At 40.6% G+C, this 12996-nt stretch overlaps 2 protein-coding genes and 3 long non-coding RNA genes across 9 annotated transcripts in view; 2 read left to right on the top strand and 3 right to left on the bottom strand.

Annotated features, from left to right (window-relative positions):
* Positions 1-12996, top strand: part of LOC147842925 (uncharacterized) — a 959952-nt gene that overhangs the window by 115776 nt on the left and 831180 nt on the right. The window lies entirely within an intron of this gene.
* si:ch211-225k7.4 overlaps positions 1-12996 on the bottom strand; it is a 494418-nt gene that overhangs the window by 310496 nt on the left and 170926 nt on the right.
* Positions 1-12996, bottom strand: part of si:dkey-88n24.3 — a 285177-nt gene that overhangs the window by 133281 nt on the left and 138900 nt on the right.
* The window catches only part of LOC147842940 (uncharacterized), an 84181-nt gene that overhangs the window by 50405 nt on the left and 20780 nt on the right, over positions 1-12996 (top strand). For all 4 annotated transcript variants that reach the window (XR_015495257.1, XR_015495255.1, XR_015495254.1 and 1 more), the window contains exon 15: positions 693-1167. This is a non-coding gene — a long non-coding RNA (uncharacterized LOC147842940). The remainder of the gene's footprint in view (positions 1-692; positions 1168-12996) is intronic.
* Positions 1-12996, bottom strand: part of slc12a10.2 (solute carrier family 12 member 10, tandem duplicate 2) — a 46207-nt gene that overhangs the window by 22306 nt on the left and 10905 nt on the right. For both annotated transcript variants that reach the window (XR_015494851.1, NM_001045001.1), the window contains 9 exon segments: positions 12200-12339; positions 11991-12101; positions 8822-8933; positions 7181-7311; positions 7010-7094; positions 3589-3749; positions 1068-1175; positions 869-992; positions 690-791 (listed from right to left, as the gene is read on the bottom strand). Coding sequence is in view for 1 of the 2 variants with exons in the window: in NM_001045001.1 (NP_001038466.1) it covers positions 690-791; positions 869-992; positions 1068-1175; positions 3589-3749; positions 7010-7094; positions 7181-7311; positions 8822-8933; positions 11991-12101; positions 12200-12339 (1074 nt within the window). In the remaining variant the exon portion in view is untranslated.

Raw genomic sequence — 12996 nt, 5'->3', positions numbered from 1 at the left:
TAATAAAATCCAAATGTCAAAAAATGACATGGTTTATCGAGTTTTGCAGCCAAACTCTTCATAGTGTAATAACTCTAGGGACTAAATTAGTTCACATAAGTCTACTATAAGAGTAATCAACTAATCTACAGTGACATTTTTCATTTGTACTGCAAGTGAACTCATACTAGTTGTATACTTTTGTAATAATTGTAGTAATTAAATGAAGTCGCTTTGCTTTCAGCAGTGAAAATTAAACCACACTGAACTGAACTAAACTGAACTTCAATTCTGAAAACTGGACTATCAGTTTCAATTGCAGTTTACTACAACTTCTGTGTGAAGCTGCTATAACACAATCTACATTGTAAAAGCGCTATAGAAATAAAAATGAACTGAATTTAACCGATACAACTGCACTCACCCCACCAACAATTCCTGGAAGTGCCAAAAATTTAAAAGATTTTTTGTTTGTTTTTTGGCAGAAAGTTAAAAATATGTTAGCAGATAACAAATAAAGGTTATAGTCTGGTAAATAAAATATAGACAAACGTAAGCCAGTAAATCTAGCATATGTTGTTGGGTTACTTTTGACCCACACATTTGGAAAATGTTATACTTGCAGGTAAATTTGGTAAGGTTTGTTAAATAAAAATGTATATAAAGTCTTCAATATTCATAATTCAATGCAAAATTGATGATGTTCTCACCAGGTGATTTGGTGATAGAGGCATGGAAACAGCTGAAGTTAATAAGGCCGTAAGAAGCGAGGAAGAAGTTGGAGATCAGAGGAGCGATTGTGTTCAAATTACCTGAAAATATCAACATCACATGTTAAAACATCCCCAGAGAGGAACAGTTATTGATCTGGGGGAAATCCACTGCTCACCGATGAGGATGAAACACATGGCAATGATAAACGTGAGAACGTAAGCACGAAGAGGCTCCTTGTTTTTCCCATAACCTTTTCCGAAGAAGCCAATGTATGGGTAAATCTTGTCCTTACACAATAACTGGAAAAAGGCACGGAGAAATGTAAGAACTGAATGCATGCTAAACCAACAACTGAGTAGTCAAATAATGTCTACCTGGAAAACTTTGGGGGCGGACACCAGGAAGCCCAGCGCTGATGACAAGGTTGCAGCAAAGGTCCCAATAGTGATCAGAATGCCCCATCCTGACACAACGGTAAGAATCTGATACAAATAAATAAGTAGTCAGTAAGTTTGCACGGTGAGATAAGCCTGCTTGAATTTCCGAAATGATTCTCTCTGGAATTAATTCTGAGTTTAGTTTTTACCAGGTTCAGCTCAGCTTTTTAACATCAGGTGGCACGGTATGCAAATTTTCACTGCCAAATTGCTCTCAAAGCTAGTTTTCTATGGAAGTATATCCCAAACAATTTTCAAATGCAATTGCAGATAGGATTTGCAATTACATTTTCCATATGTGTGTAACTGAGGCCAGCTAGTAAGTGGAGGTAAACCTCACTCCTCTGACCTCTAAAGGTGCTCTAGCGACAGACGCTAGAGGCCATGGTCTTTAGCCTCCTTGTTAGAGCAACCGACTCCCATGTGGAAGATCGTCGGTTCGATACAAGCTTGGAGCGGGTTGGGTGGTGTAGGACCGGCGGGGTTACATAAGGATGCATAAATTGTGTCATAATCCAAATGCAATTGCAAATCCCGCATTACTGTTTGCATTTGCGTTTTGCATTTCCGCTAATGTCTTACAAGCTATGAGACTGACATATCTTAATAGCAATATTAATAGTTTCATTTATTTCTTTTTATTTGTGTTGTGCATGTAACCTGTCAAAACTCTAATGGAATTGCAAATTCTTTTGCATTTAAATTTCCGATGTGTATGTAACCCTGCCGGACCTACACCACCCAACCGGCTCTGAGCTGGGATCGTACCTGCGACCTTCCCCACATGGGAGTTGGTTGCTCTAACAAGAAGGCTAAAGACCATAGTCTCTAGCATTTGTTGCTAGAGAAACTTTACAGGTCAGAGGAGTGAGGTTTACCTGCACAGCACTTACTAGCATGGCCTCCGTTACATGTACACTAAAACATGTCAATCAAATGACAGTGGAGGGGCTATTTTATTGGGCATGTATTTATTAAGAGGAAACGTTAATCCCAGTCGACGGGTTTACAGTTTTGAAAAATGGAGGTAATCGATGAAATTGTGCAGCAAATTTTGACACTTGCGCAGCAGATTGATTACTTTAAATTAGATCTATTCCTTTAAATTAGAATCCATTTAATGTTGAACACGTTAAATGAGCTTTGTGTCCTGACCGAGAGGACTAAATCTCGGATACAAGCGGGCGAAATGAGTTTCCTTAGAAGGGTGTCAGGGCACACGCTTATGGATAGGGTGAAGAGCTCTGACATCCGGGAAGACCTCGAAGTACAGCTGCAGCTCCTCCTCATCGAGAGACGTCTGCTGAGGTGGCTCGGGCATCTGTTTCGGATGCCTTCCTACTGGGAGGAGGCCTCGGGAAAGACCCAGGTTACGCTGGAGGAACTAAGTCTCTCGGCTGGCCTGGGAACACCTCGGGATCTTCCCGGAAGGGCTGGAGGTAGTGTCTGGGGAGAGGGAAGTCTGGGGTTCTCTCCTAAGACTGCTGCTCCATGACCCAGCCCCCGAAAAACGGCAGAAGATGAATAAATGAAAGAATGAATAAATGAGTCTGGCCTTATCGAACAGCACAATCACTGATGTGGTCTTCCATACCCTAACCCTAACCTACTTAAAGTTACCAACAGGGTTTTTATGAAGGGCAGAGCTAAGGGACCAGAGCATCCTTTGGTGGAAATACCACTACAAATGATCCAGTACTACATGACGTGGTTACTTGTGTGTCCAGCTTGCTCGGCTGCAAAGAGTATCTGAGCGAACCATTCAAAGTCATAACCCAAAGCTCATGATTATAGGTTAGAGTAGGAGCGTAGATTGACTGGTAAATCGAGAGTTTTGCCTTTCGGCTCAGCTACTTCTTTACCACAATGAACCAGTACATCGACCTCATACCAACAGAAGGCAGAAGAAGAGCAATTGTGAGTTCAAGAATCGTGTACTTGCACCTCAGCTTTTATGTCATGAGAATGACATATTGTAAACACAGTTCAACATTATCAGGGTTATTGTATGTGCAAGATGTAAAATCAGGCAGCGTATGGCTGTTTATTAAACATACTGTGCTTTCTGTTGGTAAAGACTAAGCTCAGAATCCATTCCAGACAGAATCACAATTCTGGAAAGTTGCCGAATCGATGCAGAATCATTTCTATTTTTCACCACAGCTATAAATAATACTAAAATAACACTGGATACTGTAGTGCAGGCATGTCCAAACACAGTCCTGGATGGCCGGTGTCCTGCAAAGTTTAGTTCCAACCCCAACCAGACACACCCGGGCTAGCTAATCAAGCTAGAAACATCCTTGCAGGTGTTTTGAGGCAAGTTGGAGCTAAAATCTGCAGGACGCCGGCCCTCCAGAACAGAGTATGCAATGCATTATGTTCTTTGTCTTAATGCTCAAATGAAAATAAATGTATATCTGAGTTACTGATTCATCAACATGGTAGATGTGCTCACCCGGAGGTTGTTTGCCAGTCCTTGTGTACAGTTTCGGTATTGTTCACAGCTGTCAAAATTCCAGCCATATTTACAGCCCAGACCGCTGCAGTGGATTGTGTAATTTGATATGGCTAAACTATCATTTTTATTCCCAGACGCATCTCTTACCACAGTGGCAGCTGATGGAGAGGAGAGGATATTGCTTTAATAAGTCTTTTACCTTATAATAAGCATACTTAGAGGTGCAGGAAGTGATTTTTGAAAAACACAGTTGAGAAGTGAATAGGGTATATGCCGAGCTAGTGCCGTTCCCATGCTGATACACTTCCGGCGAGCTGTTATTGTGAACTTTTTCTCATTTTATACGGTTCCTTATACAGCATTGATGTTGTAATGTCATTAAAATACATTCAGTTAAATAAACTTTAGCATTTCCTTAGTTGTTCAAGGGTAAAACGAGACAAAAAGCTGTTTACTTGCACGCGCCCGTCAGAATCGGCAGGCTAACGCAGAAGCTCCATTGAATATACTGGGGCAAAATAAATGCTCATATTATAAAGATATGGCGGGGGAAATGTAATGTAATGCAGTGCTTCTTGTACAATCTCAGACCCGCTTTAAATCAGATATCACTCAGCCAGTGGAGATCGCAGATTTTCAAAGAAAACGGACCTTAATCGCACCGGATTTTGCGTTGGCATTCAATTCGCTGGAAGCGCTTAACCCAGGTAGATGGCAAATTAAAAGTCCTATTAGCATGCTTCGGCATATACCCCATTGGACCAAGCACTGAAATAATGTTTTTCTGTGCTGGAGAAAAATTAAGTCTTATTTGCTTTGATGCATGTGAAGCTGTGAGGTGCTTTATTAGATTTTAATTACTTGTCACCAACGCAGAAAGACTCTTTTTATTTTCCTGGGCATAAGTTGCACAGTACATAAACTTTCCTTCCTTTCACCTCAACGAGGGAAGTAGTGCTTATATTTCCAGTTTGCCAACATCACTTTTGAACTTTTTGGATTTGCCATCGTTCTCACCTCTGGTTGTTAGTATTTGCCGCTGATTGTGTGTGTGCTTGTGTGTCAATGCCCGCACTACTCTGATTGGCAATTGATGGAAATGTACTCTATCTAAGCCAGGGGTCTCAAACTCGCTGCCCGTGCGCCATTTGCGGCCCTCAGTGCAATATTTTGTGGCCCGCGCCGACCGCTGTACACTGACAGAATCAGCGGAGCGGGGAGAGAGAGCGCTCCCCGCTCCGCTGATTCTATCCATACACAGCGGTCACTGGCATTCCCCACCCGCCGTGTAAACAAGGAGGCGGGGATGCCGGTGACGTCACCACGCACTCCGCCCCTTTGTTAGACGCTGTGACGGGCGGGAAGTGTTAGGAGAGAACTCGCGCCGGCCAGAACCAAGGTAAGCTGTTCCCGCCCCTGCCTGCCACTTAGCTACCCATCTGCAGCCTGCCACCTACCTAGCTACAGCCTGCATCTTATATATATTATAGGTAGATACAGACTGGTACAGACTGATGTGACTGGAGTGGGGTGGGGGTGTTTTATTTATACATATATATGCCGTTTTTTTAGGTGAGGGAATGGAAGTTTTGAGTGTGTGAGAAGTGTGTGAGAAGTTATTCTCTACCTTGAACTTCAATAAGTCAAAGTACAGGTCTAGACTTAATGATGATCATCTTCAAGCCATATTGAGGGTCTCAACCAATGACTGTAAAAAATATGGACGACGCGACAGCCCCTTTTCCCATTGAACGCCTTGAGGGCAAAACGCCTGCTTGACGGGAACAAACTGTCGCAAAAGACTGCTGAAATTGGAGCCTTGACATGCGCAGAAGGATTGTCTGATGGAGCCAGAGGAGGAGCCGCGAAAATGAGCGGAGTTGAGCTTCCAACCAAACGCTTTATGTAAAATCAACCACGCCCCCCCAAACTTCTTAGCATGCGTTTGCTGTCATATCAACACAAATGGATGTAATAACGTTAACAAATATGAGGGTTTTATATATTTAATCCCGCCAGCTCCGAGCCGCAGCGCACATATCCTACTCGTGGCGTCGCGGGCTGATTCCGGCTCACATGCGGCAGCGCCGGCTCGCTCGGCCGCCGCATCTGGCTCGATTGACTCGGGCTGGAATCAAGCAGTGAGTCCAGGCATCCGGAGTAGGTCCAGCAGAGGTAGTCAGTCTGAGCTCTGAGGGGTAAGTCTCCGGCAGGCGAGAATCTAGCTGGAACTGGCCCGAGTGTATTTTGCTATCTGGGTGGTTAGGCGTGTATCAGCAAACTAATAACGCCCGAAAAAAGCCCTGACCTTAGCGAATAAACAGTGTACCACCAGATCATGTATGTCAGAAACTATAGTTTACTGCTGAACTCATTTTGTCATGGTAAAATAACACAGAAATCGAAAAATAACATTCTGCCGAAGCTCAGACGGTCTGCTTTGAGAAACTGTCAATCACGATGACACGCCCAGCATTAAATTACTGCTAAAAACAAACTGTTTAAAAAATGAATATCTGCACCTATTTCAGCACAATAACCAGTGCCTCAATCGACCAGAACCATCTTTCGGGACATTTTATTGCAAGTGTAATACATTTTTTTATTTGGGCTCAAGTCTCCTTCATTAACACGGAGGAGGCGGGCTTTATGACTTGTACTGCAGCCAGCCCCCAGGGGGCGATCTAACGGCCGAGACCTTCACTCAAACGCAGGCTTGCGGCACACTTGGTCTCAACTGCTTCCGCTCTAAAGCCAAATGTGGTTCAGATTTGTGAGAAGAAGCGCTGTCAAGTCTCTGGCAGCAAGGAGTAGGCAAAAGATGCCATGTTCAGAAGAACTGTTCATAATCTTCACTCAATGTTCTATTAATGTTCAGGACACTTCATGTTCAGAAGAAATAATTAAAACTGTTAATAATGACATTTGAGGACTTTTTTTTGTGAAATCCCTTATGCGGCCCAGCCTCACCCAGACTTTGCCTCCTGCGGCCCCCAGGTAAATTGAGTTTGAGACCCCTGATCTAAGCCAATCATCACATTCTCAGACATGTCAGTCATCATCGCTGGTTGGTTATGTGTTCTGCCCCAACCCCGAACACAAACACACACACCCACCCGAGAGAAAAAGAGGTCCTATGGCTAAGAGAGACACTGCTCGCATGAAAACCGATTGAGTGTACTCAATTATAGTAATGTGCATTGTTAGTAACGATAACGACATTGTAACAAGGGAAACGTTCATTCAATTGATTACTCGATACTGAGAAAAGTAATGCTGTTAGTAATTCCGTTTATTTATAGCACCGTTATTCCTATCACTGGTGGGAGACATGTTTGTTTCACTGATTTCAGATATTAGGGGTGTTTTCCAGAAATCACTTACTGCCACTTTATTGCGTAATAAAGTCTAATCTTACCACACGTGGCAGCGATCAGCAAATAGCTCAGGGTGGTGCATAAAATTGACAGTAGGGTCCCTTTAGGAATCCCACCTGTTGGATCCTGGAATAACATGAAAACACTCATTATTTTAAAGGCACGCTGAGTTTACTTTAAGAGAAAGTCTTCCTGTATAACAGTAAGCTTACCTTGAGGTCTCCACAGATGTTGACACCAGAGAGAATTCCTGTGCAGGCAGGGAAGAAGATTGCAAAAACCACTAAGAAACTTCCACTTGGACCTCGGAAGGAAGGCAGCAGATTTGATACGAAAATATCAGCTGAAAGACAAAAACTGTGGTTAGGTTTTGCTGGTCCTTCACCAAACCAGTTTGACTGGAAGTTTCTTACAAAATGTCCCTAAATACACATACATACATCATTTTTAAAGACAACTTGATACAATTTGTATGAAACAAATGCTGTTTGTATGTGTTATTATTCAAAAAGTTTGTTTTAGAAATATAAAAGGTTTACAGTATCTTGTAGATGGAAAGTGTACCTTCAATTCTATAATCATCCATATACACACCAGCATTGGGTCAATAGACAATGCCATCGCTGATGGCTGATAGACATCTGGCTCTGCATCGTGATCCTCCGCCCTAGCTTTGTCGCAGCAGCAACCGCGAAAAACACACACTTAGGCTTCGTTTACACTAATAGTTTTAGTTTTAAAACCGTGTTTGAAAAGCTATACTGCTGAAAACACACATCACATGACCACAAACACACTCTGGCATTCTGCGCACGTCTGAGCTCCAGGCAGTCAGTGGGTGCTTTGAGCACAAAACCCCAGGTGTGAGCAGCGCACGCTGGACCGCTTATCAAGGATGTAGCACTGGATCACATCTCGCTATAGTTGTTAAACGTGATATTTAATTACTATTGTCTCTAACGACTCTTCAGTCTTTTGAATCTGTCAAGTAATGTTTCACACTGCTTCCATCTTTCGCTTTCACGCTTGTACTTAGTAATTTTAGTGAAAACCTCAGAAACTGCTGGTTGGTTCCTGCGAGGTTCAGTTGTGCATAATGACACTGGCAATGATCATATACATTTGTTGTCTGCGCTTCTTTTGCGTGGATAACTTGACCGCAAATCATGTGGCTGTCGATTTTCATTCATTCTAAAGCCAAGGGATTGCCAGATAGGTGAATGTACACCTTTTTTACAAACCAAGTTTGCCGATGCCATTATAAAGACACAGACCTATTCATGCCAGAGTTCCGCAGAAAAAGTGATTGGCAAGTGGTAATTTGTGTGTAACATATCTTTATTTATTTATGGTTTGGTTATGGGTAAAACATAGACCATGCGGGTCAGGTAATGGAAACGGTAGGCCACAAATAATTAATAAGCTCTGAATGAGTTAATTTATAATTAATTATGAATTAAATAATTATTCATAAAAAGTTAGTTTACCGCCTACAACGACAATGCCATTGTTCATCGCAATGTTTCCCATTAGACATCGTAAGATGCCAAACATCGCCCAACCTTAATACACATGATAAATTTTAAATATACATCAGCATGGACATTTCTACAGGTACTACTACTGGCCATGCTTATGCAAGACAGCAGTTTTTGTAAATACATGTAAGAACAAATTGTTTTGAAATCATTGTTAAGGATGCATTAAAAAAACTGCCTCGTTGCCACCAAAGGACTACACAAGAACAGCTGAATACATCTATAGAATTACAAATATCAGGATACAACTTCGTTTGAAACCAAAAAAGCAAAGCAGAAGTGCACTTGAATTAGGGCAGCATATTGTGTACTCACAGTGGTAGCCAAAAAATCCCACTGCCTCCTTCTCTTGGGTGGGGGGAATGACCGTGCCCACAAAATAATTTAGCAATGAGAGTATGATGGCGATGAAGAACAAGATCTGAGCCTGTAGTGGGGCAAAAACAAAGATTACTGGTGTAAATCTTTCAAGAGAGAAGACTTAAAAATTGCTTGAAATGCTATGTGTTAATCGCTTGTCTCAATTTACTGGCAATTTATAAGTTAAAATTGTTTCAAAATCATTTTTTTGGCTCAGGCTCCTTTGAAATGTGCCTCAGCCTACATTTTTGCGATGCGTAAAATACATTGCTCCATGTACATTTTAGTGCACGTTTCAGGTGGCAAATCTACTAGAGCATGGAATATGTAGCATATGTTTGTACTTCTTTACACATTCATGAAAAGGCAGCAGTTGCAGTTACAGATCGCCTAATGAACCACTAAACTAAACTAAAAGCAAACATACAAGAAAAGTGCACCTCGACCACATAGTTTTACCTTGATTTTACATTGCTTTTTGGATGTAACGGATCATGGATCACAACCCATGGTTTGGAACACACGTGACCCGTGGATTAATCCTCTGTTTTTTACTTGTAGATGAATCGTAAATCTGTAACGATTGCAGAGAGATCGCCCCTCACGTCATTCAAATCACATACAGTTGAAGTCAGAATTATTAGCCCCCTTTTGACATTTTTTTCTTTTTAAATATTTCCCAAATGATGTTTAACAGAGCAAGGAGTTTTTCACAGTATGTCTGATAATATTTTTTCTTCTGGTGAAAGTCTTATTTGTTTTATTTTGGCTAAAATAAAATCAGTTTTTAATTTTTTTAAAAACCTTTTTTTGGGACAATATTATTAGCCCCTTTAAACCATCATCATACAATAACTTGCCTAATTACCCAAACCTGCCTAGTTCACCTCATTAACCTAGTTAAGCCTTTTAAATGTCACTTTAAGCTGTATAGAAGTGTCTTGAAAAATATCAAGTAAAATATTTTTTACTGTCATCATGACAAAAAGAAAATAAATCAGTTATTAGAAATGAGTTATTAAAACTATTATGCTTAGAAATGTGCTGAAACAATCTTCCCTCCATTAAACAGAAATTGTGGAAAAAATAAACAGGGGCGCTAATAATTCAGGGGGGCTAATAATTCTGACTTCAACTGTATATGAAAGCATTTAGGCTTTCCTGTAAAATATAACGATGACAAGAAGTTGTGGTGGGTTATTCGGGATGTGGTGGGTTTCTTAGGTTATTGAAGGTGTTTTCTGTCTCTGCTTGTTTAGCCTGCATTAATGCATTCAGTTTAGCTGCTCGTTTAATCATTAATAGATCGGGATCTCAACACCCACTGTCACGGTTTATCCTTTATTTAGCCTTTCTTCTTTATTATTATTATCATTATTATTATTTTTGTGATTTTTGTGTTGTGGTGGAGATTGTTTTATTAATGGCAATTTCTTTTCTTTGAGGCTGGCTCCGCCTTGCACCTGCCGCTAATTCAACTTGTCGCCTTTATAAGCGGAAACTGAGTGTGTGTCGGGGTGGCTCTTGATTTCCAGCGCGTCTGACTGATCCTCGCAATCTTGTCTCTCTTTGGAGAGTATGACCCGTACTTGCTGAGAATCTTTCCGTATCTTGCCCTGATGAAGGTCCGAACTTCTGTGCGTGTCTTGTGCAGCCGCTGCTGAGGAGCCATGCTGGTGTTGTGCCGTTTCTTTGATCTATGTTTTCTATCAATATTTTCTTTATAATATATGTTTTTGTTTGTTTGTTAAAGCAATTGCTTTGACTTGGTTTTTGTTTAATTAATGATTTATATTTCTGTTGCCACCTTAATTAGATAGGACACATATCTTCTGGTCTCTAAATAAATAGAGAATTGTAATTCTGGTTTCTGTGTCCTTTTATGTTGCTAACCCCTTCCCTAGACGAGCCTTAAAAACTAGGGTTCGTAACACCACGCAGCATAAATTATAAATAATGGTGATTTGCATACAATAATTAATTGTATGCAAGGATTAATTGTATGTAAAGGATTAATACACATTAATACATGTGTATTAATCCTTTGAATCGCTGCATTCAAATCCGTGTTTGAAAAACAAAATCAAGTAAGAGATTCAACCTTTTTTCTTTTGAGTTAATTATAAAGTTACTAACAGTCAAATAACACAGAAGTTCAGGGAGAACAGCTTATAGTTTAGATCAAACCACTGATGTGTATTGTAAAGATTAAAATCACCATCATGTGCTCAAAAATGAAAATTGTAGGCAGCAATTACATTATTTAACCAATAGGTACTGACAACCTGCCATCAAAAATATGCCACTGAATAATTCTTCAAAAATCATCCATCTAACAATGAAACATGAAGTTTTATGTGTGAATAACTGAATCATTAATTGAAGATGAGAGTAAAAATATATATGCGTTGTGCAAATTATAATGTTAAATTTCTATATTTAAGCGTTATCAGCAATAGTAGTAACAGTGAATTTTTCACAGTACAGAATATTTTACAATTTATTTTTAATAATAAAATTATTTCTTAATTTATTTTAAATAAAATTACAGATTCTAAGTTTTGTTTGTTAAAACCAAAAGTGTCTTGCTGTGCTGTTTCCGTAATAAATGGAAAGCAAATAACATTTGTCTCCTCCCCTTTTTGGCTGATGCGAAAAATGGTCCAATCCGTGACTAAAAACCATAATGTAGTCCGAACCGTGAGATTTGTGATCCGTTACACCACTAGCTTTCAACTTTTTTATTTTTTTATGGAGTATGCTTCCCAAAACTTGCTGCACAAGTACAACACTACAAAGTAAGTTACCAAGCAAACTGACCATGCCAGAGAAGATTGATTGGTGAAGCAAATGTAGTTGATTTTCAAATCATAGATGGCTTAAAGTTGTTTGGCGTTGTGCAAACAACCGCGCAATAATAATGCTTTATTTGTTAATAATATGTCCATGTAAATATCATTAGTGTTAAAACGAACAAACGTTCTTTGCGTCATATTGTACTATCTGCCTAGTATGCATTTTAGTTAGAAACTGCAGTGCAATGTATGACTGTAAGAAAATGTAGGCTGAACCATGTATTTCCAATGAGCCTGTTTGAAAATGATAAGCGGCATCAGGACTGTACCTTCGCCTCCCATGCCATGCCAGCGAATGTGATGAGGAGGCAGATGGTGACAGTAATCGCCCCAATGATCCGCACGTCATTCACATCGTCCACCATCTGAGATTTAAAGTCCTGATGAAAGAGAAAGCAGTTGTGTTATGACTTATTTCATCTGCCCCAACAAGTAGCTAGTTATTGCTGGGATTCCCACAAAAGTGTGTGTGTCTTACTTTAAGCATATCTCTGACAGTTTCTGAAAAGCCTACTGTGTGAAGAGCACAGGCGATAGAACAGGCAAACGCAAAGAGCAAACCGATGGGCGCTCCAAGCTCTGGACCCAGACTCCGAGAGATCATGAAGTATGTACCACCTGGAGAAAAGATTACAGATGAACACATTTATTTGTACTTGTTTTGACCAATTGGCTTCGCTTTAGCACACGCTGAAGCTCTAGACCAGGGGTGTCTAAACTCTGTCCTGGAGGGCCGCTGTCCTGCATAGTTTAGCTTCAACTTCCTTCAGCACATTCATTTCAGTTCATCTTTATTTGTATAGCGCTTTCACAATGTAGATTGTGTCAAAGCAGCTTCACATAGAAGATTGATAGTAAATTGAAACTGTTCAGTTTAGCTCGGTTCAGTGTGATTTAATATTTGATACTGAGAGTCCAAACACTGAAGAGAAATCCATTGATGCGCAACTTTACAGGTCCCGAGCAATGCAAGCCAGCGGTGAGGGAAAAACTACACCAATTGGCGAACGTGAAGAATTAAAAAACCTCTAGAGCAGGAGTGTCAAAATCAATCCCTGGAGGGCCGAAGCCCTGCACAGTTTAGTTCCAACCCTGCTCCAACACACTTACCTGTAGGTTTCAAACAAGCCTGAAGGGCTCATTTAGTTTGATCAGGTGTGTTTAATTAGGGTTGGAACTAAACTGTGCAGAGCTGCGGCCCTTTTGGAACGGAGTTTGACACCTGTGTTCTAGAGAAACCAGACTCAGTTGGGCACCACCATTTCTCCACTGGCC

This window comes from Danio rerio, chromosome 7, assembly GCF_052040795.2.
Source record: "Danio rerio strain M-AB ecotype USA chromosome 7, GRCz13ab, whole genome shotgun sequence".
Lineage (NCBI taxonomy): Eukaryota > Metazoa > Chordata > Actinopteri > Cypriniformes > Danionidae > Danio > Danio rerio.
The sequence above is the reverse complement of the archived record's forward strand: the minus strand, read 5'-3'. Positions and strand labels throughout refer to the sequence as shown.